Source organism: Kogia breviceps, chromosome 14 (assembly GCF_026419965.1).
Source record: "Kogia breviceps isolate mKogBre1 chromosome 14, mKogBre1 haplotype 1, whole genome shotgun sequence".
NCBI lineage: Eukaryota > Metazoa > Chordata > Mammalia > Artiodactyla > Physeteridae > Kogia > Kogia breviceps.
Genome location: NC_081323.1, coordinates 81,366,125 through 81,390,218, shown reverse-complemented (window position 1 = coordinate 81,390,218; position 24,094 = coordinate 81,366,125). Strand labels below are relative to the sequence as shown.

The 24,094-nt window shown below is 57.7% G+C and overlaps 1 protein-coding gene across 2 annotated transcripts in view; it reads left to right on the top strand.

The window, feature by feature from the left end:
• Positions 1-932: 932 nt before the first annotated feature.
• Positions 933-24,094, top strand: part of CLIP2 (CAP-Gly domain containing linker protein 2) — an 80,358-nt gene continuing 57,196 nt past the window's right edge. Inside the window, exons 1-2 of one of the 2 annotated variants that reach the window (XM_059038381.2) lie at positions 933-1,060; positions 19,648-19,838. In XM_059038381.2, coding sequence (XP_058894364.1) covers positions 19,715-19,838 — 124 coding nt within the window. In that variant the 5' untranslated portion in view covers positions 933-1,060; positions 19,648-19,714. The remainder of the gene's footprint in view (positions 1,061-19,647; positions 19,839-24,094) is intronic. The other variant, XM_067012281.1, reaches the window with a different exon arrangement.

The window sequence follows — 24,094 nt, the reverse complement described above, 5'->3', positions numbered from 1 at the left end:
GTGTTGGGATTCAGTTAGTTCTCATCCCTGGACTGCCACTTAGCCTCTGCCCTTGACCTACCTGGGAGGGGGTGGAGGGTAGGGGATGTGGGGTCGGCGGGTAGCTATCCCAATCCTCTGATACTGTAGGAGTCAGCTCCTGCCGGGGGACGATGGTGCACGGTTCAATCTCTATCTTGGGTACCACTTTTTCCAAACTAGTGTTGGGAGAAAATCACCAAGACATCCGTGGCATTTGTCCCCACCCGTTTTGGCCTCAAGACAGCTCACTATGACCCGGAGTTCGCACGTCAGCTACCTTGTCTCCTCCTCATCCCTTCCTGTCCAGTTCAAACGTCACCTCCCCTGTGAAGCCTTCCCGGAAACTCCAGGAACCTCCCCAACCTTCTCCGCAGCTTCCCGAGCTTCCATCTCTCGCAGTGCTCTGGGACATCCTTGAGAGCAGAGCAAGGCTGAAGGGTGCTCTCCCGCCAAACACGACTGAAGCGCCAATAGGTGCCCAGAGCTGAGGTGGGGGCTGGCGCGCCTCGGACGCCCCACGATTGACTGCCGCTGGAAGCGGTGGACAAGGTTTCACTGCGTTTTCCGCCCGCCCGCCCCCTTGCGGCGCGGCGCCGCAGCCTGAGAAACGCGAGGCCGCGCGAGAGCGCGCCTGACCCCCGCCGCGCCAGGCCCCGCCCTCCCGCGCCCGCCCTAGCGCCGGCCCCTTTTGTTCCCTCCTGGAGCCCGGCCGCTCGCTCCGCTCCAGCTCTGCTCCGCTCCGCTCGGCCACCGGGAGCGCAGGCGGCGGCCGGGGCTGCCAGGGTCAGCGGCGGCCGGGGCTGCCAGGGTCAGCGCCTCCCGCCTTCCCGCCGCCGCCCGGCCGGCCGCACACGCGGCGCGAGGCCCGGGCCCGGAGCGCGAACGCCGAGCCCGGGACGCCAGGAGGGGCTGCAGCCGGTGGGCAGCGGCGCGCAGGGAGGGGCCGCAGCATCCTCTGTCCCCGCGGCGCCCGGGCCGGGAGAGGAGGGGGCCGGGTGCCCGGCCACCCGCCGCTCAGCCTGATGCTGGAAGGGCGAAGGTAGGAGCAGCCGGAGGGACCCCGAGGGAGGGGGCTCGATGGGCAACAAAGGACCGAGGGACGTGGGAGGCCGCGGTAGCCCCCGGCCTGGTCCGAAGCGGGGCGGCCGGCTCGCAGGCATTGTCGGGGCGTGGGGGAGGTCTAAGGGTCGGGGGCTGGCGGGTGGGCGGGAGCGGGAGCTGGTCCTGGGTGCACCCCCAACTTCCCCGTCGCCTGCAGGCGAGGAGGGGGCGCTGCTGGTGTTGGCGGACCCTTCCCGGGCTGCGGGTCCCCTCGGTGAAGGCATCACCGGCACCCTCGGTACCCCCAACGGGGCTTCGGCACATATACTGGGGAGCCGCCCGTTCCTCCTCCCAAGGGCAGCGCTGGGCGGCTGGACGCGCCGCGGGGCTCTGGGCTCACAGGCCCGGCGGAGGGGGGTGGGGTGGGGTGGTGGTGGGGTGAGCCTGGTGGGCGCGGCTACGCAGCCCCAGGATCTGGGAGGACACGGAGCCCCCGCTCCGCTGGCCGGGGTCTCCTGGCCAATGCCCTTTGCACAACTTGGTTGAAGTGCATGGCGGAGGGGGTTAGGGGGAGACCGGGGTGGGGCGGCTTTCCGCAGGGGTGCTCCCTCTCCAAGCTGGCGCTCATGGCTGGTGAGGCAGCACATTTTCTGCCCTCCGCACAGGGAGGGGCCGTGGCCTCGCGGAGGATGCTTCGCTGGGCCTCCAGGGCCCGCCCGTTTGGGTCCTTCAGGCTGGGCCTGGGCAGGGCGGGTGCTCACTGGGCACTGCCATGCAAGTCCCAGCCCCACCCTGGATAGGAGGGGGCACCTTGTGGGGAGTCACACACCCAGCTGCGAATCCCCCAACCTCTGAGATGCCGCCTCTCCCTTCTGGGTGAGAAGTGGGAGTCCAATATGGGGAGGGGGCTGTCCTCCCCCCTGTAAGATGCCCAGGGAGGCTCGTGGGGGTGGTGCTGGCTTAGGGTTGTGGGCAGAGGAGGGGGAGGGTGCAGGGAGTACCACGTGGGCCAAAACTCTCAACCGGTTGTAATGTAAACAGTGAGCCCTTCATTCATCCAGCTGCTGTCACCTGGCCCCGCACCGCCAGGGGCTGACAGGTACACAGGGCTGGGGCCTCGCTGCTCCCACGGAGAACAGCCCAGCAGCCTCTGATGAGAGCAGTGATGGGGGAGCCGGGAGCCCAGAGGAGGGACACCTGGAGGATGGGGTGGAGCAGGGAGCTCGATAGAGCTCACGGTAGAAGTTTGCTGTCAGGATGCCAAAGGGGTCTTGAGGGAGGGGAAAGGGCGTTGGCAGGGGACAGGAGTCAGAAAAGGAGGCAGGAGGCCTGGTGGCTGGTGGCTGAGAGGAGCAGCAAAGGATTTGGGTGACTGGGGCATGAGGTTTAAGGCAAGGGAGGTTCTGTTGAGGGAAGGGATTGTTCTGTCCCTCCTACTTTCCCAGGTGGGGCTCCTTAGACGCCCTTCTCCATAAGCCCCGGATGCATTGGCATCTGCAGTGCCTGGCCTGGGAGGGGTGTTGGGATACAGGCTCTGGGACAGGTGGAGGGGGATGGGATGGAGAGGAGTTTCAAAGGCAGAAGAGTCTGGCGGAGGAGACCTGGGGGGAGCCTCAGCACACAGGACTGTGTACCCGTCAGCCCCCAGGTGCAGCCAGCAGGCTGGGAAGGAGGTGCCTGGAATTTGTGTCCAGAGCCTGAAATCCCAAGGGGTGCCACCCACAGAGGCACTAATCCCTTTTCAGCATCTGCTGTCCACTCTGGCGATTAAGAGTTTGGATGCTGGAGCCTGACAGCCTGGGTTCAAAGCCCAGCCTTGCCACTTACTAGCTCTGTGACCTCAGACAAGTCACTATACCTCTCTCTGCCTCAATTTCCCCATGTATAAAATGAGTATACTTAAGGTGTCTACCTTTTAGGGTTGTTGAGAGAATTGAATGGATGGATGTGTGCAAAGTGTGTACTGTGACGGAGAGAACGCCCGGTGTTTGTTGTCGCCGCTGTACTAGGTGGCCCTCCAGCCTCCATCCACACTCACGAGTGGCCCATCCCCTCCCCCGCTGTTTGTCCACTGTCAGGTAGTCCTGCCTTTAGCCCTGCCCAAGTCCCTGCTGTTCTCTGCTTCAGTGCAGCCTCCTCCCTGGGCTGTTCTCTCTGCTCTGGTCCAGCCTCCCTTGGTGATGGGAAGGCCACCATCCCCACAGCCCTGGCCATCCTTGCTCCTTCTGCTCTGGTCCACGATGTGGGGGACAGTTTTCTCTTGACCTTTCCTCCCTGGCCTTGCCACCCTAGAGATTGATCCTGCCCTCTTGATGCCACCTACCCTACCTCTGCTTCAACACCCAGAGGAGAGAAGCTGCGTTCTTCACCCCTTCTGGTTCCCTGCTATCTTAGTCTGAGCTGTCCTAACAAAATACTAGGACTGGATGGCTTATCAACAACACATTTATTTCTCACAGCTCTGGAGGCTGGAAGTCTGAGAGCAGCGTGCCAGCATGGTTGAGTGAGGACCCTCTCCCGAGTCGCACTTATTTTTGTATCCTCACGTGGTGGAAGGGGCTCGGGAGCTTTCTGGGGGTCTCTTTCACAAGGGCACTAATCCCGTTCGTGAGGGATGCACCCTCATGACCTAATCACCCCCCAAAGGCCCCACCTTCTAATACTGTCTCCCTGGGGGGGGGATAGGATTTCAACCTATGAAGTGGGGTGGGGGGGGACACATTCAGACCAAAGCACCTGCCCGGTGGTCCTTGGGGAGAATGTCAGCCTTCGTATAGGTTAAAACAAACAAACAAACACAGTGCATATTGAATGCTTGCTCTGCCAGGAACTGTTTGAAGCTCTGAGTGCCAGTATTAGTTTGTGGATATCTTGATACCATCGCCTCCATTTTACGGATGAGGAAATCAAGATGTGGAGAGGTTTCCCTGTTTGCCCTCCACACATTTGTTAAACACCTACTGTGTGCTTGGGAGACCTGCTTCCTTCCCCCACCCCACCCACCTACCTACCTGGTTCATTTTCCGAAAGCGAGGTTTTGGCCGTGCCTTCCTCAAACACCTCCACCCCATTGGCTCAAGTACAAAGTCCAGACACTATCTGGCTCTCAGGGCCCACCCCCGGGTGGCTGTGCCCTGCCTTCCCAGCAAGGCTCTACTCAGACAGGCCTCACCTTTTATAAACTGACCAGTGACCCTGGCTTGATGGGCAGGCCTGGCCGTGAGCTGGAAGAGGGGGGGGGGCCCTGACACATGTCTTAGGATTATTTTGTCCCAGGGAACAGGAACCGCCTCCAATTAGGTTAAGTGAAAGGGGAGTTGAGAGGAAAGGAACTTTGCAGGAAACAGTTGCAGGCGGCCTGGCTCAGCCTGGCTCCCCCAGGACCCGGGAAGCTGGCAGGCAGCCCCTCCTCCGGCTTTCCTCCCTCTGGACTGTGGTTTCATTTTCTCCTCCTCTCCCGTGCCTCTGTCCTTTCTCTTCTCCCTGTAGGCTGCTCTCTCTGGGTTGCTGGCATGGCCGCCCTGAATGGTGGCTTCAGCTTGAGGCCCCAGGACCACCCAGGGTACTCCCCTCAGTCTCTGGGTGCCTGAGCGCCGGAGGGGCCCAGCCTGGGTGAGGGAGCCCACCCCATCCCCTCCGCTGGTGGGGCCAGGCCACGTGGTCTCTGGGGCTGGGAGTGGGAGACAGCGCTGGGCACAGCTGGTACAGTGTCAGCTGCAGTTATGACGCGGGGTGTGTGCTGGGGGAGAACGGGTGAGTGGTGGCCTCGCTGACCCTGGCAGCCCACTGCAGGCCTCCCGCCGCCCCCCCACCCCCGCCCCACCCCGGGCTCAGGGGCAGAGGATGTGCTCTCCCTTCAGCGCCTGCGGTGGGGGGTGGTGGTGGTGGCGATTGCTGGCAGGGGAAGCCCCTGTCCCACCACTCCTTCCTCTGTGCGAGGCGCACAGAAACAATAACACAGAACTCAAGTTTTCAGAGGAAACGCTTCAAAATGATAATGAAACATTACCCCTCGGAGTAGAAAGTAGAGCATATCAGGTGGTTTTTATTAACAAGGCATAAATTTGGGGCCTCGTGCACTTACCGGCTTCCGTCTTCCCGGAGTAGCTCTGGCTCCATCCCTGGAACCTACCTTTGACTCCGGCTGCAGCCCAGAGAGACGCCCACTCCTCATTCACTTCCATCTGTGCCTTTTCAGCCTCTTCACCCCGAGAGGGGGGAATCTGAGGCTCACAACGAGGGCCTGGTTTTCTCATCTCTCCTCCCTAAGGAGGTGACCCTGTGGTGTCCAAGGCTGATCTGCTCCTGTTTGCACCCATCTCCTCCCCGGGTTGCCCCAGTCCTGCCCTCCAACCTGCAGCATCGAGGGTGAGAGCGGGTGATGGCTGGGCGGAAGCCAGCCCACCTTAGTTTTGGACCCTGCCTTTGAGAAGCTTTTGCTGAATTAGGAAGACATCAGCCCCCTTCCTGAAAGTGTAAACGACATCAGCATCTTGGAGGAACATTTTAAAGCCAGAGCAGAAGAGCCTCCCTGCCCAGTGGGGTCATTGCCCCGGGAGTGGTTCAGGTCCCAGCGAGGGTTGCTCGGCCAGGGCACGGGGTGTGTGGGAAAGCTGAGGAGACTGGGGGGAAAGGACTGGGCTGCGTCCCTAAGGGTGGGTGGACTTGGGTAGGTAGGAAGTGCCTTCCATTTGGACACAGGGGGAGAAAAGTGAAGGAGAAGTTTGGGTGGCAGGGTGTCGAGTGTCCGGCGGCGGGGGGGGGGTTCAGCGTGGAGCCCACCATTCTTCCGAGTCCACTGTGAAGTGGGGCATCTGGTTGGCGGACCCTGCGATGAAGGAGGGAATGACATTTGGTGTTTTCCGATTTTTTTCTCTTTTTTTTTTTTTTTTTTTGCTACCTTGTATCCTGATTCCACCCCTGCTGTTCCCTTTTCTGCTGTAGACTGTTCCCTGCTTAACTTCATCTGCTTGTAAGTTGGCTCAGTCCCCTCACATTCAGCTTCTTTCCCATTCAGCTGGGCGCTGGGAACTCGGAACAGAGGAGGGAAGGCATCTGAAAGGGCCTCGTGCGTTCTTTGTCCGATTCCAGAAAGGACTTGAGGTGATTTACAAAGATAAATGCAGTATAACGAGGTGAAAAGGTTGTGAGAAAATCAGAGCAAGGAGAAAGCCTGGGTAGCAAACATCAGATGAAGCTGGAGGAGCTTCTTCTATCGGTGGCGGTAATTGGACTCTGAGCCTTCTAGCAGCTGGATCGAGGGGGATAAGGAGTTTGGAGTGTCTTCGCGTTGTCACTTTGTCTCGTGTAAGCCGCTGCTATATATGACGTGAAAGCCTGAGTGAGGGACAGCGCTCCAGGGAGGGGCTGGACAGGGTGGTCCTGGTTCTGGGGTATAGGGTCCCCGTGAACCAACTTCTAGAATGCGGGGGGCGGGGAGGAAGGCCACCACCTTCTGATCTTTCTAATCCTCCTTCCGGAGGGTCCTTACCAGCAGCTGTGGGAGCCAAGAGCTGGGGCTGTTGCTCAGAGCCAGCCCCCCCCCCCATGAGAGCCTAAGGGGCTCCAGGGGTAGGTGAGACCTCGTGAGCCGGGAGCCAGACTGGTCCCTGCTGGAGAATCCCCATCCTGCTAGGAGGCCTCAGGGGCTGTGATACAGGGGTGTGCAGGGAGCTCCGCACACACCCACTTGGCTCCAGGACTTGGCTAAGGGGCAGAAGACGGGTGAAGGCATTCCCGCAGAGCAGGCGATGGGCTGGGGTGTCTTCAGGAGCAGTGAGAAGTTCAGGGAAGCTGGAATCAGGGTGCTGGGTGGGAGGGGTCCCAGGAAACAGGCCAGAGGCGAGTGGGGGCCAGGCCAGCTGGCAGAAGTGCTGCGGACTATGGCCTTGGCACCCAGGGCCGTGGGGCACCCTCATGACCTCCTGCTTAAATCTGTGCCCTTGTTCCTGCAACCCTGTGCCTGGAGGAGCGTTGGTCCCAGTTCTGAGGAAGTCAGGAGCAGTGGTTGAGAACGTGAACTCCAGGACTTCCCTGGTGGCGCAGTGGTTAAGAATCCGCCTGCCAATGCAGGGGAAACGGGTTCAAGCCCTGGTCCGGGAAGATCCCACATGCCGCGGAGCAACTAAGCCCGTGCGCCACAACTACTGACTGCGCTCTAGAGCCCGCGAGCCACAACTACTGAAGCCCGTGTGCCTAGAGCCCATGCTCCACAACAAGGGAAGCCACCGCACTGCAACTAAGAGTAGCCCCCACTCGCCGCAACTAGAGAAAGCCCGTGCCCAGCAATGAAGACCCAACGCAGCCAAAAATAAAAATAAATTGGTAAATTAATTATTTAAAAAAATGTGAACTCCGTGGCCAGAGGGCCTGAGTTCGAATCCCACCTGCCGCTGCTCAGTTATGTCATCCCGGGCAAGCAACTTGCCGGCTCTGGGCCTCAGTTTCCCTGTTAGTAGAGCTCCCAACAGTATCTTCTTCACAGGGCTGCTGTAAAGACTGAACAGGTTAATATCTCTAAAGGGCTCCGACATGCCTGCAGCAGAACAAATGTTACTGGTCTGGGAATTCCTTGGGCTGAAACAGCTTGGCAGGGCATAGAGCCTCATCCCCTCTGAACCACCACACCCAGCACACCGCACAGGTTCAGAGTCAGGTGCAGTGAAGAGCACTGCTGCAGTGGGCCAGCCCTGGGGGCGTGGGGCGGGGCTCAGCAGGTTCTGGTTAATGTTACTGACAGTAATAATAGCTGTGCAAGCTCATGAGAGCCTCTCAGGGAAGCAGGAACCCACTCTGAGAGCAGGCCTCAGTCTCTACTTGATTCCCCCCAGAGACAGGGAGCTCACTACCTGATTCTTTGCTTGTTGGATCCACTGGTGAGCACTGGCTCTGTGCCGGGTGTGCTCAGTGCTGGGATTCAGGAGAATGTGAGTTAATCCTCTCTGTCCTTTCCAATAGCTCCAAGCCGACCGGTGATTGTGGCCATGGGGTGTGACAAGCTATTGTGGGCCTCCAAGTCAACATGGGAAGGATGATGGAGGCAGAGGAGTGTATTTAATTCATTCATGTATTCCTTCGACATCTTTTGAGCTTCTCTGTGTGCTGGGCGCTGTCCTAGGTACCGCGAGTCCTGAAACCAACAATATATGCAAAGAACCTGCCCTTTAAAGCTGCTCTCAGTGAGAGAGGCTAGGGATTATGCCAGCGAATGAGAGGAAGGGTATTCTAGCAGAGGGAACAGTGTGTGCAAAGGCCTGGAGATGTGACAGTGTGTGCATGGGTGGCGGTGGCACTCCTCCAGAATTTGGTGGCTGGGGAGCATTGAGGTGGGGAGTGCCTTTCTGGAAGCAATAAAAGAAAACACTGACTTTGAGAGCTTGTTAGCGGCTGACCTCACCCCTGGGACCACCAAGTTCTGCCCCTCCTCCCCCCTTCTTTCCCCTCCACCAGCAGCCCTGGCTGGTCCTGCTGGTAACCATGGCCCCCTGCCTGGTTCATCCCTTCTCCAGGCCACCCACGCATGACCCCCTTCCCTGATTTCTAGTACCATTAATAAATTTTGTCTGCCTTTGAACTTCTTTTTTTTTTGCTGTACGCAGGCCTCTCCCGTCGCGGAGCACAGGCTCCGGACACGCGGGCTCAGTGGCCATGGCTCTCGGGCCCAGCTGCTCCGCGGCACGTGGGATCCCCCCGGACCCGGGCACGAACCCGTGTCCCTGGCATCCGCAGGCAGACTCTCAACCACTGCACCACCAGGGAAGCCCCTGAACTTCTTTTTAAATGGAAGCGTACAGTCACACTCTAGGCACTTTTACATCTGCCTTCTTTCACTCAAGATTCACAAGGTTCATACATATTGTTGCCTGTGGTTGTACTGATAGTTTGTACATTCTCATTGCTGTGCTTTATTCCGTTGTGTGAATAAACCACCACTTATTTTTTATTTATTTATTTTTTTCGGTTTGCGGGCCTCTCACTGCTGTGGCCTCTCCCGCCGTGGAGCACAGTCTCCGGACACGCAGGCCATGGCTCACGGGCCCAGCCGCTCCGCGGCACGTGAGATCCTCCCGGACCGGAGCACGAACCCGTGCCCCCTGCGTCGGCAGGCGGACTCCCAACCACTGCGCCACCAGGGAAGCGCAAACCACCACTTATTTACTCATTCTGATGGAGTGATAATTTGGGTTATTTTCAGTTCGGGAGTATTAGGAATAGTCCATATCTTTTGGTGCATGTATGTGCACTTTTGTGTGGTGGCATAGCTAGGAGTGGGATTGCTGGGTCATGCTCAGCTTTAGCGTGTAATGCCAGACCGTTTTCCACATTGCTTACACCAATTTCCACTCCTATTAGCAGTGCATGAGCGTTCTGGATATTCCATGTCCTCACCAACACTTGGTGTGGTCCGTGTTTCATTTTATACATTCCGGTGGATGTAGTGTTGTCGTGATGGCTAATGAAGGTGAACATCTTTTCACCTGTTTATTGGTCTTTTGATTACCCACTCCCCCCCACCCCCAACTTTTAGTTTTGGTGACGTGCCCGTTCAAGTCTTTTGCTGATTTTTCTAACTCGAGTTTTGGAGTTATTTCCATATTCTGAATAGGAATCCTACAATACGGGAATTACAAATTCTTTCTCTCCCTCCCTCCCCACCCACCCACATTGGTATCATTTGATGCACAGAAGCTCTAAATATTGTCCAGTTTATCCATCTTTTCCCTTCTTTTCAACACTTCCTGGGTTGAAATCTTTGCCTGCTCCAGTGTTAAGGCAGATCTTCTTTCATGTCTACTTCTAAAAACTGTATTGTTTTACCTTTCACATTTCGATCTGCTGTCCATCTGGAGTTGATTGTTGTGTATGATGTGAAGTAAGTGTATTAGTTTCCTGTGGCTACTATAACAGATGACCACAGACTTAGTGGTTTAAAACAACATAAATGTATTATCTTACACTTCTGGAGGTCAGAATTCTGAAATGGATCTCACCAGGCTAAAAGCAGGATGTCAGCAGGGCTGCGTTCCTTCTAGAGGCTCTAAGGAAAAATCTGTTTCTAGAAGTCTTTTCCAGCTTCTAAAGGCCTCCCGCATCCTTTGGCTGTTGGCCCCTGCCTCCATCCTCAAAGCCAGCGATGTTGGACCGGGCCCTTTGCAGGCTGCCATCTCTTTGCTTCTCTCTCTCCTGCCTCCCCTCTTCCACATATAAGGACCCTTGTGATTACATTGAGTCTGCCTGAATAATTCAGAATAATCTTCTGTCTGGTCAGCTGATTAGCAACTGTTGTCTCTGCAACCTTAATTCCCTTTTGCCACGTAAACTGACATGTTCACAAGTACTGGGGACGGGGCCATTACTCTGCCAGTGCAGAAGGGAGCCTGATTTTTTTCCCACGTGGCTGTCCATTTGATCCAGCACCACTTATTGTAAAGACTCTCCTTTGCTCAGGGGTAATTTTTAGTTGCATGTGCAAATTCCACCCCGACAGGCTGGGTTGGGGAGGAGAACCCAGGAGATGGGAGTGACTTTCCTGCAGCTGCCCTGGCCTGGATGTGTTGGATGGGGCTGCCATGGAAACCAGAAGTGAGGGAGGCAGTAGTGAAAGATGACTGGGTCAGCATCCTGGACTGGAAGGCAGGATAGCAGAGCCCATTCCTTCCTGTTCCCCTGATCGCTGGGTGACCTCAGGAGGCCCCTCCCCTCCTTGGGCCTCTGACTCTATCTGGTGTCGGGGACCTTCTTGGCCAGCACAGGATTTTCTTCATTTGGGCAGCTGACTCTCACTGTCCTGTTTGCTTCACTCCTGTGCCCTGGGCCTCAGTTTTCCAATTCTGTGAAATGGGAATAAAGGTGGGTTGGGGGCAACTTGAGGTGTGTTGTTCCCCAGCCCTTCTTTTTGGGCCTGATGGGGGACCCCATCCAGCAGAGCCAGGGTGATGCCTGCCCAGTGTCCTGGGCCAGTAGCAGGAGGGCTACAGATGTCCAGTTGCTGGGGCCGTGGGTGGCCACACAGCCAGGAGTGGGTTCTGGGGCCATGGCTGTGCCCTGGTTCTGGGCATGCCAACTGTGTGCTTGCCTGCGTGTGTGTAAGCCAGGGATGTATATGGACGTTCCTTCCCCTCCCTAGACCTGACACAGCCCTGATCCTTTTTTTTTTTTTTTTTTGGCTGCCCCACGTGGCTTATGGGATTTTTAGTTCCCCGACCAGGGATCGAACCCTGGCCCTCGGCAGTGAGAGCACGGAGTCTTAACCAATTCCCAGCCCTGATCCCCTTTGCCGGGAGACAGGATCTGAACTCCAAGCTCGAGGGGAGGATGGCCACACCCCAGTGTGTCCAGCTCAGGTAGGGCTGACAGGGTGGCCCTTCCCAGGGCTCTGCAGTCACCCCGGGGGTGGGCAGGACACGGAAGATACCAACTGACTTGCAGCGGCCGTGAGGGTGGTAGGATGGTGAGTGTGTGGGACTGGATGCCAGCCTTCCGGCCTCAGCCCCTGCTTGTCTCCCCCCGGCAGGTGCCAGGGAAGCGGGGAGTCGACTGGGGCTCTTAGGTCGCTCAGCCCCGTGGGTGCCCCTGCACTCCGTGTCCGAGCTGCTGGCACGCATGCCCTGCCGTCTTCCCAGCCTCGTCCTCCCTCCCCGTCCTCGAAGCCATATCAGCTGGTGTGGCCTGGGTTCCTGCCCCAGCCCTGCTGTGAGGCTTGGCTGGGTCCCTTCCCCACGCTGGTTCTGGATGGCCCCCAGGCCCCTGGGTACTCGCAGGGCGACTCAGGGCCCCAAGCCGGGCCCACTACCCCCCCATTCTTCCTGGGGCCTCCCGTCCCAAGAGGGACGGCTGCTGGCCGGCCCCTGTGCGAACACTGGGCTCACACCGCCCGCCCCGCGGCCTCACTGACCGGGGTGGGGGGTGTGCCTGGGGCGCAGGCAGACAGGCGCCATCTCCTCCGCTCTCCCAGGCCTGAGGGGGGCAGCTGGTGTGAGCTGGCAGGACGCGCGGGGAGGGGGCTGTCCCAGCTTTGCTGTGCCCTCTGCACGTGGGGATTCTCGCTTCACCACTGGGTGAAATTCCCTGAACAGTGGGTGCCGCCCGGGCTGAGGCTCATGGGGACGGTGGTCACACCCGCCCCTGGGGCCCCCGCTGGATAGGGGGGTTGGGGTAGCGCCGGGTTTCTAGTGCGATGCCCCGTGGGGCAGCTGGGGGGGGCCCACACCACGCCCACATAGGAGCCTGCCGGTCAGCACCCATGGGGGTCACTCGGTTTGGGGGCCTGCCCCCCATTTCTCTTGGTGGGTGTGCATGCGGAGGGGAGGAACTGTTTCCTCTCCCCCTCCCCTGGTGTCTGTCTTTAAATTTTTTTTTTACTTAAAAAATGTTCTGAAATATTTGAGGCACTCAAAGAGAATAGACAGGGCACAGTGAACTCCCAGGTACAGCCCGCAGGACTTGAGCAAATCTCGGGACTTCCCTGGAGGTCCCGCGGTCAAGACTCCGCGCTTCCGGTGCCGGGGGGTGGGGGCAGGTTTTGATCCCTTCCCTGGTTGGGGAGCTAGGATCCCACATGCCATTTGGCACGGTCTACAAGAAAAAGAAGAGGAGGAGGAAGAAGCAAATCTTACAAATAGAATTGAAGCCCCAGTTGCCCAACCCCGGCCCCGTTCCCATCCCCCAAACTGCATTTCTTGGCTGTTGCACGAGATGCTGTGGATAAGCACCGTGTAGGCACCTCCAGGACCCTCGGCCAGGGTTCCCGGCCGAGTCTCCACTGCACTTGCACCGTTCCCCCGGGTCTGTGCCCGCCCTTCGCCCAGCCCTTGGCCCACCCGGCCCTTTCCCCGAGTCCTTTCTAGCAACTTGGTGTCACCTGGCTTTTTGACTTTTCGCCCATCTGATTGGGTGGGAAAAGGGGATCTCCTTGCAGTGTGGATTTGCATTTCCCTGATGGCCGGGGAGGCCCAGCTGCTCTCCAGCCTAACAACACCCTCTCCTCGAAAGCTGGCCCGGCTGTCATCAGGGCGCTCTCAGGTCGGTGCGCTCTGGTCCCTTTCTTCTCGGCCTCCAGCCCGTGTATACTGCACACCAGGTGGGTGCCCCAGGCCTCAGTCACTTCACACCCAGCCCGGCCCCTTCCTGCTCCCAGGTCCCTCCGGGTGTTGAGAGGTTCTCCTGCCTTCTGCCATCCTCAGCCCTGCCTCCCCCCCACCCCCTCCCACCTGCCCTCCTCCACCGGTACTTGTCACCTGCTCAGCATCTGTCCCCGCTCTGTCCCCTCCAGCCCCTGCCTCTGTCTCAGCTCAGGCCTCGTGGAGTCCCTGTCTGTCACAGCACCCCCGTCATCCTCATTAGCTCGCAGAGGTTTTGCTGATCCTTTGCCTGACGTCCTCCTTGGCTCCTTCTCCCCTCAGCCTCATGCCTGGGCATGATTGGGAGACCCCCTCCCCCCGCCAGGTGCCCCTTTCAGTCTCTGGATACCCACCCCCTGCACATTTTAGGCAGTCTAAATCCTTAGCTGTTTGCTTGACCTGGCAGCGCGGAGTCTGCCCTGCAGTGTCCACAGCCTGGACCCAGCCCCCCCCCACCCCACCCCCCCGTGCTCCCTGTTAGAGCGCTCCTCCTCCCACCCCCTTCGCCCCGAGGCGCTGCTGTGGTCTGGAGCCTTTGGGCTTGCAGTGAGTGGGCAGGGGCCACGCTAAGTCCATCTCTGGCTCCCATGTGGCCTGGCACATGGGTCACAGGCTCAGGAGGCGGGGGGAGCATAGGCACCCCAACTGCTGGGACCCCTGGGGTGGGGAGGAGGGGCAGCCCCCCGGAGAGCTGCGTCTGCTGGGCAGCAAGAGAGCCCAGGGTGTGGCTCTTGGCCGAGCTCTCTGAGCTGAGGTCTGGTCCTGGGAGCCTGCTTCCTGGTGCCCGCCTCCCATGCCCTCTGGGCGATGCTGGCACAAGGACATGGGCTTTCCACTGGCCTAGTTGGCATCTTTCCCCCTTCTGTCGGGGCCGCACCCTGGGCCGCTGATTGGTGGAAAGTTCTTGGGCCTCCTTCCCCCCCGCTCCCGAAGCTGCGGCCCGCCACCCCCAGGGCAGCTGAAATGGAAACCCTGAAATGCAGCCCGGGTTTGTCTTTGGTAAATGGTAATTGAGGGCAGCACAAAGGGGGCCTGTTGGTCTGAACGCCACCCGCCCTTGCTCGCCTCTCCCACACCCGCCTCGTCGGGGCCCCGCTCCCCGGGGGAGGCGGGGTGTGCACCCCGGGCCTTTGGAGACCGTAATAGAGACCAGATTGTAGTGATGCTGCCCTTTCACACAGCCTGCGTGCCGGGCACAGAGGGACATTCGTGGGGCCGTCTCCTCGGACTCGCTCGTCCGTGCTCCCCACACAGCAGCAGCGCTTCCCCCCCATTTTACAGGTGATGACACTGAGGCCCGTGCTGAGCCAGGGTCCCACAGCCACTCGTGGTGGGTCTGGGGTTTGGACTCCATGAGGCTGAAATCTACTTCCTCCCAGGCCTCCCCCATCGGCTGCAGTGTGGCCAGAGGCCAACTTATCCCCACGTCCCAGCTTTTTACAAGAAACCCCTCTCTTCCTCTGTCCCGCAAGCAGGGCTGAGTCATAAAGGGGCCTCCTCCCCCTCTTCCTGTTCACCATTCTTCTCTCCATCTCCCCTTCCCTGTGTTCCCCCGGCACCGGAGGCCTGCACGGGGGCAGGGGTGGGCCAAGCAATGCAGCCTTGGTTCTTCTCTCTCCCGTCAGCTCCTCTGGTCTCCTTTGTCCATGAGGCATGTGGGTGCTCTCCCCAGAGGCCAGGGGTCTCACAAATGTTATTCCAGGCCTGGGCCAGGCGGTGTAGGGAGGCGGAGGGCTAGACCTGGGTCTGGTTCCAGCCCAGCTGCTGAGCCACGTGTGACTTTGAGCTCAACCCCGCACTTGCTTGAGCGTCGGATGTTCCTTCTGTAAGGTGACCACCGCCTCATCAGGGCGTAAGGCCTGGCACACAATAGGTTCCTCACGCCGGACGCTGCTGGGTCATCAGGGTCTGGGAGGGCAGGAGGGTGACTGCGAGAGGCTCCGGAAGCCTCCCGTGGAAACAATGTCCCTGGGGATTTGTGGCCTTGAAGGCCTTTGTCCTCTGGGCCGTAGCACGTGTGGTCTCATACGAGGTTTCCGAATCACAAGCTCTGTGCCCGGTGCCATGCTGGGGCTGGGTTCTCAGAGAGGGGACCGTGGCCCCACCTGGGATTACCCGTGAGCTCCCAGGAGGCATGATGAAGGTAGGAGAACGGTATCCTCTCCTCGGCTCAGTGTGTGATCCTGAGGTCTCTGGGTCAAAGGTCCTGGGAGACTTCCTGGAGGAGGAGGCATCGAGCTAAGTGTTCCATATGTGGTTGGAATAGGTGAAGTGAAGCAGGTGGGAGAAAAGGCACAGGCAGAGTCTGGGAGGTGGGAGACTGTCAGGCGAGTGGTGATGAGATGCAGGGTCATTGGCAGCAAGGCTGCTTGGGGAGCCTCCAATGCCTGACACTGTTATGACGCCTGGTCCCTGTCTCAGAGGGCACGTGGGCTAGTGAGGAGTCTAGACCAGCTGCTTGAAAAGCTGTGGTGTCAGACGGCCAGCTGGGCTGATCAGTGCAAGCCACTCAGTCCTGAGGGCTGGGCCCTGAGGAGGCCCAGGCCTCTCATCCCCATAAGCCAGCATCATTCATCCATTCAAGTGATTTCCTGAGCACCTGTAGGCACCAGGCATCACATCAGTGCTGAGGATACCACAGTAAACAGACTCAAGTCTTTTCCTTGTGCGGTAGAGAAAAACAAAGCAGGGGAGGGCTGGAGAGGGGTTGTAATCTTAGAAGGGGACATTGGAGCAGATACTTGGAAGAGATGAGCAACACACTGGATGTTTGAAGGAAAAGCATTCCAGGCAGGGGGAACAGCATATGCAAAGGCCCTGAGGCTGGAGTGTGCTTAGTGTGAGCTAGTGTGGCTGGAGTGGAGTGGGTGAGGGAGGGCCTTGAAGGCCGTCGCACTACTAGGGGGAGCCTTCAGGGATTTCTCTTTTTTTTGGCTGTGTTGGGTCTTAGTTGCTGCATGCAGGTTTTCTCTAGTTGCGGCGAGCGGGGACTACTCTTCGTTGAGCTGCACAGGCTTCTCATTGTGGTGGCTTCTCTTGCTGTGGAGCGCGGGCTCTAGGCACGCGGACTTCAGTAGTTGTGGCACACGGGCTCTACAGCGCAGGCTCAGTGGTTGTGACGCATAGGCTTAGTTGCTCTGCGGCGTGTGGGATCTTCCTGGACCAGGGCTCGAACCTGTGTGACCTGCATTGGCAGGGGGATTCTTAACCAGTGCGCCACCAGGGAAGCCCAAGGATTTCCTTTTTTATAGAAATTTTTTTTTAAGTTGAGATCTAATTTACACATTATTAAATCTATCCATTTTAAGTGTACAGTTTGATGACTTTTAGTATAAACATACAGATGTGTAGCCATCACCACAATCCAGTGTTAGAACATTGCTACCACCCAGAAAGTTCTCCTGTGCCTGTTTGAAGTCAGTCCCTGCTCTCAACCCCTGGCAACCGCTGATCTGCTTTCTGTGTGTCTACAGTTTTGAAATTTCAAATAAGTGGAATCAAACTATATGTAGTCTTTTGTGTCTGGTTTCTTTCACTTAGTATAATGTTTTTGGAGGTTCATCCATATTGTTGCAAATATCAACAGTTGGGTTCTGCATTTGCAGATATGGAGGGCTGACTGCACTATACCATTTTATATGAGGGACTTGAGCATCCTTGGATTTGTGTAACCACGGGATCCTGAACCAATTCCCCAAGGATACCAAGGGACAACTGTACTATTGTGTAGATGAGCTTTGTGTTCATATATTCACCAGTTGATGGACATTTGGGTTGTTTCCGTGTTTTGGCTATTGTGAATAAGGTCACTATGAACATTTTTTTTTTTTTTTTTTTACAAATGTTTGTATGGATATATGCTTCTATTTCGCTTGGAAGGTTGGGTCATATAGTAGGTATATATTTAACTTTTTTTGTGTGTGGTACGCGGGCCTCTCACCGCTGTGGCCTCTCCTGTTGCGGAGCACACGCTCCGGACGCGCAGGCTCAGAGGCCATGGCTCAATGGCCCAGCCGCTCCGCGGCATGTGGGATCCTCCCAGATGGGGGCACAAACCCACGTCCCCCGCATCGGCGAGCGGACCCTCAACCACCGCGCCACCAGGGAAGCCCTATATTTAACTTTTTAAGCAACTGTCAAACTGGTTTCCAATGGGTTTGCACCGTTTTTCATTTCCACCAACAATCTATCCTGATTACTCCATATCCTCGTCAGCACTTGATATTGTCAGTTTTTCTGATTTTAGCCATCCTCATCTGCGTGAAGTGGTATCGCATTGTGGTTTTGATCCACATTGCCCTTGTGACTAATGATGTAGGTCATCTTTTTATGTGCTTATTGCTGTTCTACGTATCTTCTTTGGTGAAATGGGTATTCAAATCTTTTGTTCATTTTTGTAGTAGGTCTTATTAGTAAGTTGTAAGGGTTCTTTATATGTTGGTGAATAAATGAGCTTTATTAGATATATGATTTGTAGCTTGACCCAAGCCTGACAACGAGTGACTGCTGGGCTCCAGGATTCCTGGGGTGTCAGGGAGTTGGTCAGGGGATTAGAAGGTTGGATTTGGCGGACTCTGCGGGGCAGGCCAAGGCTGACAGGCATGCTTCAAACTCCCATCAGCTCACCTGGGCATGTAGGTGCCACTACTTTGTGCCTTGCAGGAGCTCATATTCCTTTGCTCTTATGTCTAACCACCCTGTGTGAGGAGCTGATCCTTCCCATGGCTATGCCAGGGCGGTAATAGTGTTGTTGGCTCATCCTGCTGGCCTGGTAGCCTTTCTGGGGACACATATTCCCGCTGTGAGCATTGTGGGTTGGCTTCTGTATTAGTCAGAACTTCTTTGGTTGCAAATGACAGTGTCCCTCAAAGAGAATTAGGCAGAAAGAGATAACAATGCCTGTGTGTGTCAGGATTTGTTGGCTGATGTAAGTGAAGGGCTCAAGTGACCAGCTTCAGGTTCAGCTGGATCCAGGCCCTCCAAATCCTGGGACTTAGCTCTCCTTTCTCTGTGTTGGCGTTGTTCCCTGGCAGTCTCTTCTGTGTGGTAATCCTGCAGCTCCTGGCTTTCATCCCACACCTAGACAGCCCCAGAACAAAACGAGCACCTTTTCCTAAAGGTTCCAGCCAGAGTCCAGGCCCTGATGCTCCTTGGGTCACATGATCTTCCTTCAGCTAACCATGGGGCTCTGGCCAGGCCTGGCTCATGTGTCCACTCCAGGTGTGGGGATTGGGGATCAGCTCATATAAGTCATATGGCTCAAGAATGGAGAAAAGGGTTCTCTAAACAGGAATAATATTCTGTGACCATGAGTGGGATAAGGATATGGCTGGACGGGCAGAGGGTGTGGCATCCCCTACTGCATGAGTTTAATGTCCAGAAGGCACGAATTTCCCCTGTTCCCGAGGTCCTGAGGGGGTGATGCTTTCTCCCAGAATCCTCTGTCCATCCGCGGTGCTCTGCATCCCCTCGCCACACTGGACGGCGTGCTCCCCTAGGTGGAGGGCGCATCCTGCCTGCGGCTGTGGGGCAGGACAGGGCCTGGCCTTTGGTGAGCCCTACATGAATACCTAGTACAGGAGAGGGCGTGCACACAAGACAGTGGGGGAGGAGGGGATGTGGGCCTGTCCTTTCTGCCTCTTCCCCCAACTCCCCTGCAGGCAGTCCCATCTTTCTGTTACCTGGTACCCTGAGCGGATCACCATGGAGATTGGGGGCTTCCCCTCTCAGGAATCCCCTTTGTCGGACACTAGGGCCCTATTTGCCATATGCGTCGCATCTTTCTCTGCTCAGTCATGAAAGCAGGGAGTTGTGATCGCGGGAGGGCAGGCTGAGGGCACGGCAAGTCCATCCTGGCAGGGGGCTGAGGCAGGTGTAAGCTCCTCTGTGTGTGTCCCCGCACCTGGGGTGGAGTTGGGTGAGTGCTGGATGGTGAACCCCAAGCTGGCGTATGGCCTGTGTGGTGAGGCTGGTTGATTAAATTAGATGTTGCTTTGTCCAGCCTGCACGGAGGGATGTGAGCCGTTGGCGGGCCCTAGAGGGTCTGGGGGCCACTGGGGAGTGACCCACTGGGTTGCCCATGCCTGTCAGAATCTGCTGGCCAGTGCTCTGCGGTGAGAGCTGCATTCAGCTGTTGGTGGCCGTGCTGACCTGCACGGTCCTGCTAAGGGGCTGCTGGGCTTAACACAGCCTGTGCCGTAGACCCCTGAGTCGGCCTGCTCCTCATTCTCGCCTCCTGGGTCCCGGATATAAGAGAGAGTGTGTGCCCGACCCAGAGTCTGGCAGAGTGGGACACGGGTCTTGGCAGCGCCACCGCCATGCTGGGCCCACGCCTGCAGCCACTCCTCTGTGCCTCAGTTTCCCTATCTAGAAAACGGGGATGACCATGGTCCCTGCCTCACGGGGCCGGGGGTGCTCTGCCACCTGGCGACGTTGTGACGTGATCCCTCCTGTTCTCTGCCCACAGGTGAGTGACGATGGCGGAGAGCACGTGACCTGCACGGACCCTTCTCTGCCCACCGAGTGGCACCACCATGCAGAAGCCCAGCGGCCTGAAGCCCCCCGGCCGCGGGGGGAAGCACTCAAGCCCCATGGGCCGGACGTCCACTGGGTCAACCTCGGCGTCTGCCACTGTGACGGCCACTGGCTCCAAGGAAGGTGCGCGGGACCAAGGGTGGAGCGGGGGTGGGTAGTGGTTCTTCTGGGAGAGCCAAGGGAACTTGGGCTGCTTCCTGACCAGCCTGGAGGCCAGCAGTTCCCAGAAGTGCTTCTTGATGTCTGACCACATCCCTCTGAAAATTAACAAACGACGGGCAGTGACACACGCTTTACGTGCGTTGTTCCTTTTCACGCGCCTCCAAATCTGGGAGGCAGGTACCGCTGTTGGCTTCCCGTAGGGGTGAGGAGATGGAGACCCAGGGAGGCATGGCAACTTGCCCACGTCACTCAGCCTGGAAAACACAGCCCGATTCAAACTCCAGCCTCTGCCAGCCTCCCTGCCCCCACTCATTCCCCTTCCAGGGTCTGAAATGATCCCCATCTTCCCATCAGCTTTCTGGTCTACCACCCAGACCTATGCCCTTTGAGCTTTACTTGTGTAACCTCTAGTCCTCCTGCTGGTGGGCGCAGGGTTCCTGGCAGGGCAGGGTTAAGGCCAGGCGCTCGGGCTGGATGCACCAGCTCTGAAGGCAAATGGGTTGAGGGCAGCTGTTAGCTATTGGCTTTTTCTAGTGATAAAAAGTAAGACAGTCCACTCGGTAATATTTGGAAAGTTTGATGGAGGGGTAAAATTGCCTATAATCTTCCCTAGAGGTAACCATTACTATTTTGGTTTATATCCTTTCACTTTTTTTTTTAATATCTTTGCAATCATGCTGCGTATACAACTTGAAAATCTGCTTTTTTCTTTTTTTATAAATTTATTTATTTTATTTTATTTTTGGCTGCATTGGGTCTTCTTTGCTGCACGCGGGCTTTCCTCTGGTTGCGTCGAGCGGGGGCTACGCTTCGTTGCGGTACACGGGCTTCTCATTGCGGTGGCTTCTCTTGTTGTGGAGCTCGGGCTCTAGGCGTGCGGGCTTCAGTGGTTGTGGCACACAGGCTCAGTAGTTGTGGCACATGGGCTTAGTTGCTCCCTGGCATGTGGGATCTTCCAGGACCAGGGCTCAAACCCGTGTCGCCTGCACTGACAGGTGGATTCTTAACCACTGCGTCACCAAAGAGGCCCTCTTATTTTTCACTTTGGTAAATAATGCTGTGATGGGCTTCTTTGGTACAAATTCCCACTTTGACGACACTCCAGCCAGCAGGGTAAGACAGGGTCCATCTCATTTGATTAGCATAGATGTTTGGAGAGGCAAAAGCAGTCACAGGCCAGACTGGGCGATCTGGGCCCTGGGTAGGGTCAAGTGAAGTTTGAGCCAAAGGCACGGGCAGTTGACAGAACCAGGTCCCTGGGAAAGCCAGACAGCTAGCATGAAAAGGTGAGGAAGATGTGTCATGTGGTCCATGGACAGCCCTGCCTGGTACAGGCTCGTGTGGAGGCCCAGACAGCCCCTTTCAAAGTGGCAAATCCTCCTTTCCTCATTTCTGAGCCTGAGAACCTAGGCGGGGGTGGGGTGGGGGGAACAAGGGGGAAAGGCTGTTCCAGGTGAGGGAACAAGTAATGCAAGGGTCCTGAGGCAGGAATGGATTGTTTGTTAAAAAAGAGAAAGAAGACGAATCTGGGTAGAGAGGAGTGTGAAATGAGGTTGGGGAGGGCAGCAGAGGCAGGTGGTGAAGGGAGGGGGGACTGGGTTTGTTTTAAGTGTGATGGGAGCTGCTGGAGGAGGTTAGCAAAGATGGTCTGGTGTTATTGGCGTCCCTCAGGCCACCAGGCAGAGGGTGGGTTGCGGGGGTTAAGAGCGGGGCTGGGGAGACTGGTGAGGAGGTATGTGGTCACCCGGGCGAGGATGTTTGCACTCACTGCCAGGGCTGTGGGAGGTGAAGGGGCCGACCACCATGAGTGGGCTGCAGGGAAGACTTCCTGGAGGAAGTGTGAGTGAGCTCAACCTTAAGGAAGGGGGGAGTGTAAGTGTGGGGGAGGAGGACGGTGTGGGGCCTGGAGACAGAGCATGGGCAGAGGCACCAGGTGGGCCTAGTGGTCTAGTACGGGTGGGACTTGTATATCCCACTGGCTGGAGAAGGGCTCCAGCCAGGCTTGACCCTGACCCTCTTTTCCACTGGAGAGAGCCCCTAGCACTTTCTGGATTCTTTCCTCATTGCCTCCTCTCTGATCCTGAGGGCCTGAGTTCTGGCTCTGATCCAGCTCTAATGTCCCTCCTGTGTGACCTTGGAAGCATTACTTAACCTCTCTGAGCCACAAATGGGATAATGTCATTTCTCTTGTGGAATCAAGTGAGTTAATAAATGGGAAGTGCCTGCAGGCACAAGACTCATTAAAGAGTAATTTCTTTTCCTTTCATCCCTCCATAATCTCATTACAGAAAAATTTGAGTGATAAAAGAAGGAACTCCCATTACCCCTTCATTTAACCTAATCACAGCCACCACCGTGACATATTCCTTCTGGTCTTTTTTCCTGTTCACATGTTGTTGTTTCAAGCAGTTAAGTCATGGGCTGTATCCAAGCTTGCATCTTACCGCTTCACATTTGATTGCGTTCTATGGGAAGTGCCCCCCATCCCCGTGCTAGGGCAGCGTCCTCTTTGCCATCATTTTGAATGGCTACATCCTGGTCTCTGGAGGGAAGGGGAATGGACCACACTGTGTGGCCTGCTGATTGCCTCCTGGTCACACCGCACGGTGGTCTGGGAGCCGCTGAGAGTGGGGGCTGGGTGGCCTGACTCTGCCTGGACCCCAACCCCGCAGGGCTGTTCCTGTGCCCGGGGAGGAGGTGCCATCCGTGAACGCCCCATTGATCACAGAGACACGCCCCCTGCCGAGGGCCACTGTGGGTGTGGCAAAAGGCTGCAGCTGGTTGGTGCCGCCCTCCTTCCCGCTCTGGCACCTGCTGCCTTTGCAGGTCAGAGAGAGACAGACCCCCCCGGGCTGGGGGAGGGAGCAGAGAGCCGGGAGCAGTTGGCCAGGGCAGTGGAGCCCTGTGACAGGGGAAGGGAGATTTCTGCCGCCCAGAGCTGCTTTTGTCCCTGCTCCAGGTCTCATAACAAGAGTCCCAGCAGAGGCGGGCTGTGTGGCAGCAGCAGGGGAGGACGGTGGCCCCATTCCTGGCCCACAGGCTCCCTCACCCACCGCATGGAACTGGCCATCAGCTCTCCGAGGTGCTGGAGATGCCCACCCCCATGGGAGGCTGGGAGGCTGGGACTCCGGAGGTGGGTGCTGGAGCACCAAGAGAAGGTTCTGGCAGAGGCTGGAGCCTGGTGGTGGTTGGAGGGGGCAGTTGCTCTGGGAATCGGGGCAGTGGCAGCCTCCCAAAGCATGAGCTCAGCCTCTGGGCGGAGGATCTGCCAAGGGGTCAGGCCTGGGCTGATGCCCCCGCCCCCCCGCGCCTGGCCTGTGTCGGTTCCCAGAGCAGTGGCATACAGGAAGCAGCAGGACCAGAGAGGCCGTGGGAGGGGGTCTCTCATACCAGGAGGTGGCCCAGAGGTGGTCAAAGCCGGTGCACAGGAAGACAGTCTGGGACCCACTGGTGGGCCAAAACCTGGGTGGGGCCTCTAGGTCAGGGGCAGCCCAGCCAGATGGCATGGACCCCCTGGAGGCTGCTTCAGATCAGGCAGTCGGGGTGGGGGAGGGGGTCCCCGCTCAGGAGGTGACACTGGTGTGAAGATCTTAGTGACAAGCAGGAACCCGCCCAGCCGAGGCAAGGTCAGGGAAAGGGCATCCAGGCAGAGGCAGTAGTGGCTACAAAAGTCCTGAATCTTGAGACCTCCAAGGACGGGGATGGAGAGCGGCTTGAGAGGCCTGGGGAGGGTTGTGAATGGGCCTGGGCGGGCGTGGCAACCGGAAGGGAGTTGGGGAGCTGTGACCCAGGCCACCTGGGGGTTGGGAGCCTATCCTGGGCCCGAGGAAGATGTGGAGGGAGCTCAGGTCTCCGGGCTGGTGGCCCAAGATGCCGCTGGCGTCAGGCCTTCCCTTTGGGTCAGGAGCAGCCGGGGGCGGTCGGGCAGGTCCAACACTGCCGGGCGGTCGTCGGAACCACGGCAGGCTGTGCACGGGAGCCCTTAGTCCTTCCCGGGCACTGCTTCTGAGCCGCAGGTGGGGGCAGGCCAGGCTAGGCCGTGGGTGTCCCTCTTGGGACAAGAAGGGCTGGCCGCAGGGACCTGGGGAGGACTCTAGGGACGGGGACAGACCATAGGCCACTGTCGAGGTCCCTCCGCCCTTGCCCCCCGCTGGAGCACGCGGGTCCTTGGAGGGCCTCTCCCATCCCTTGCCCGGTGGTCCAGCCCCAGAGACTTC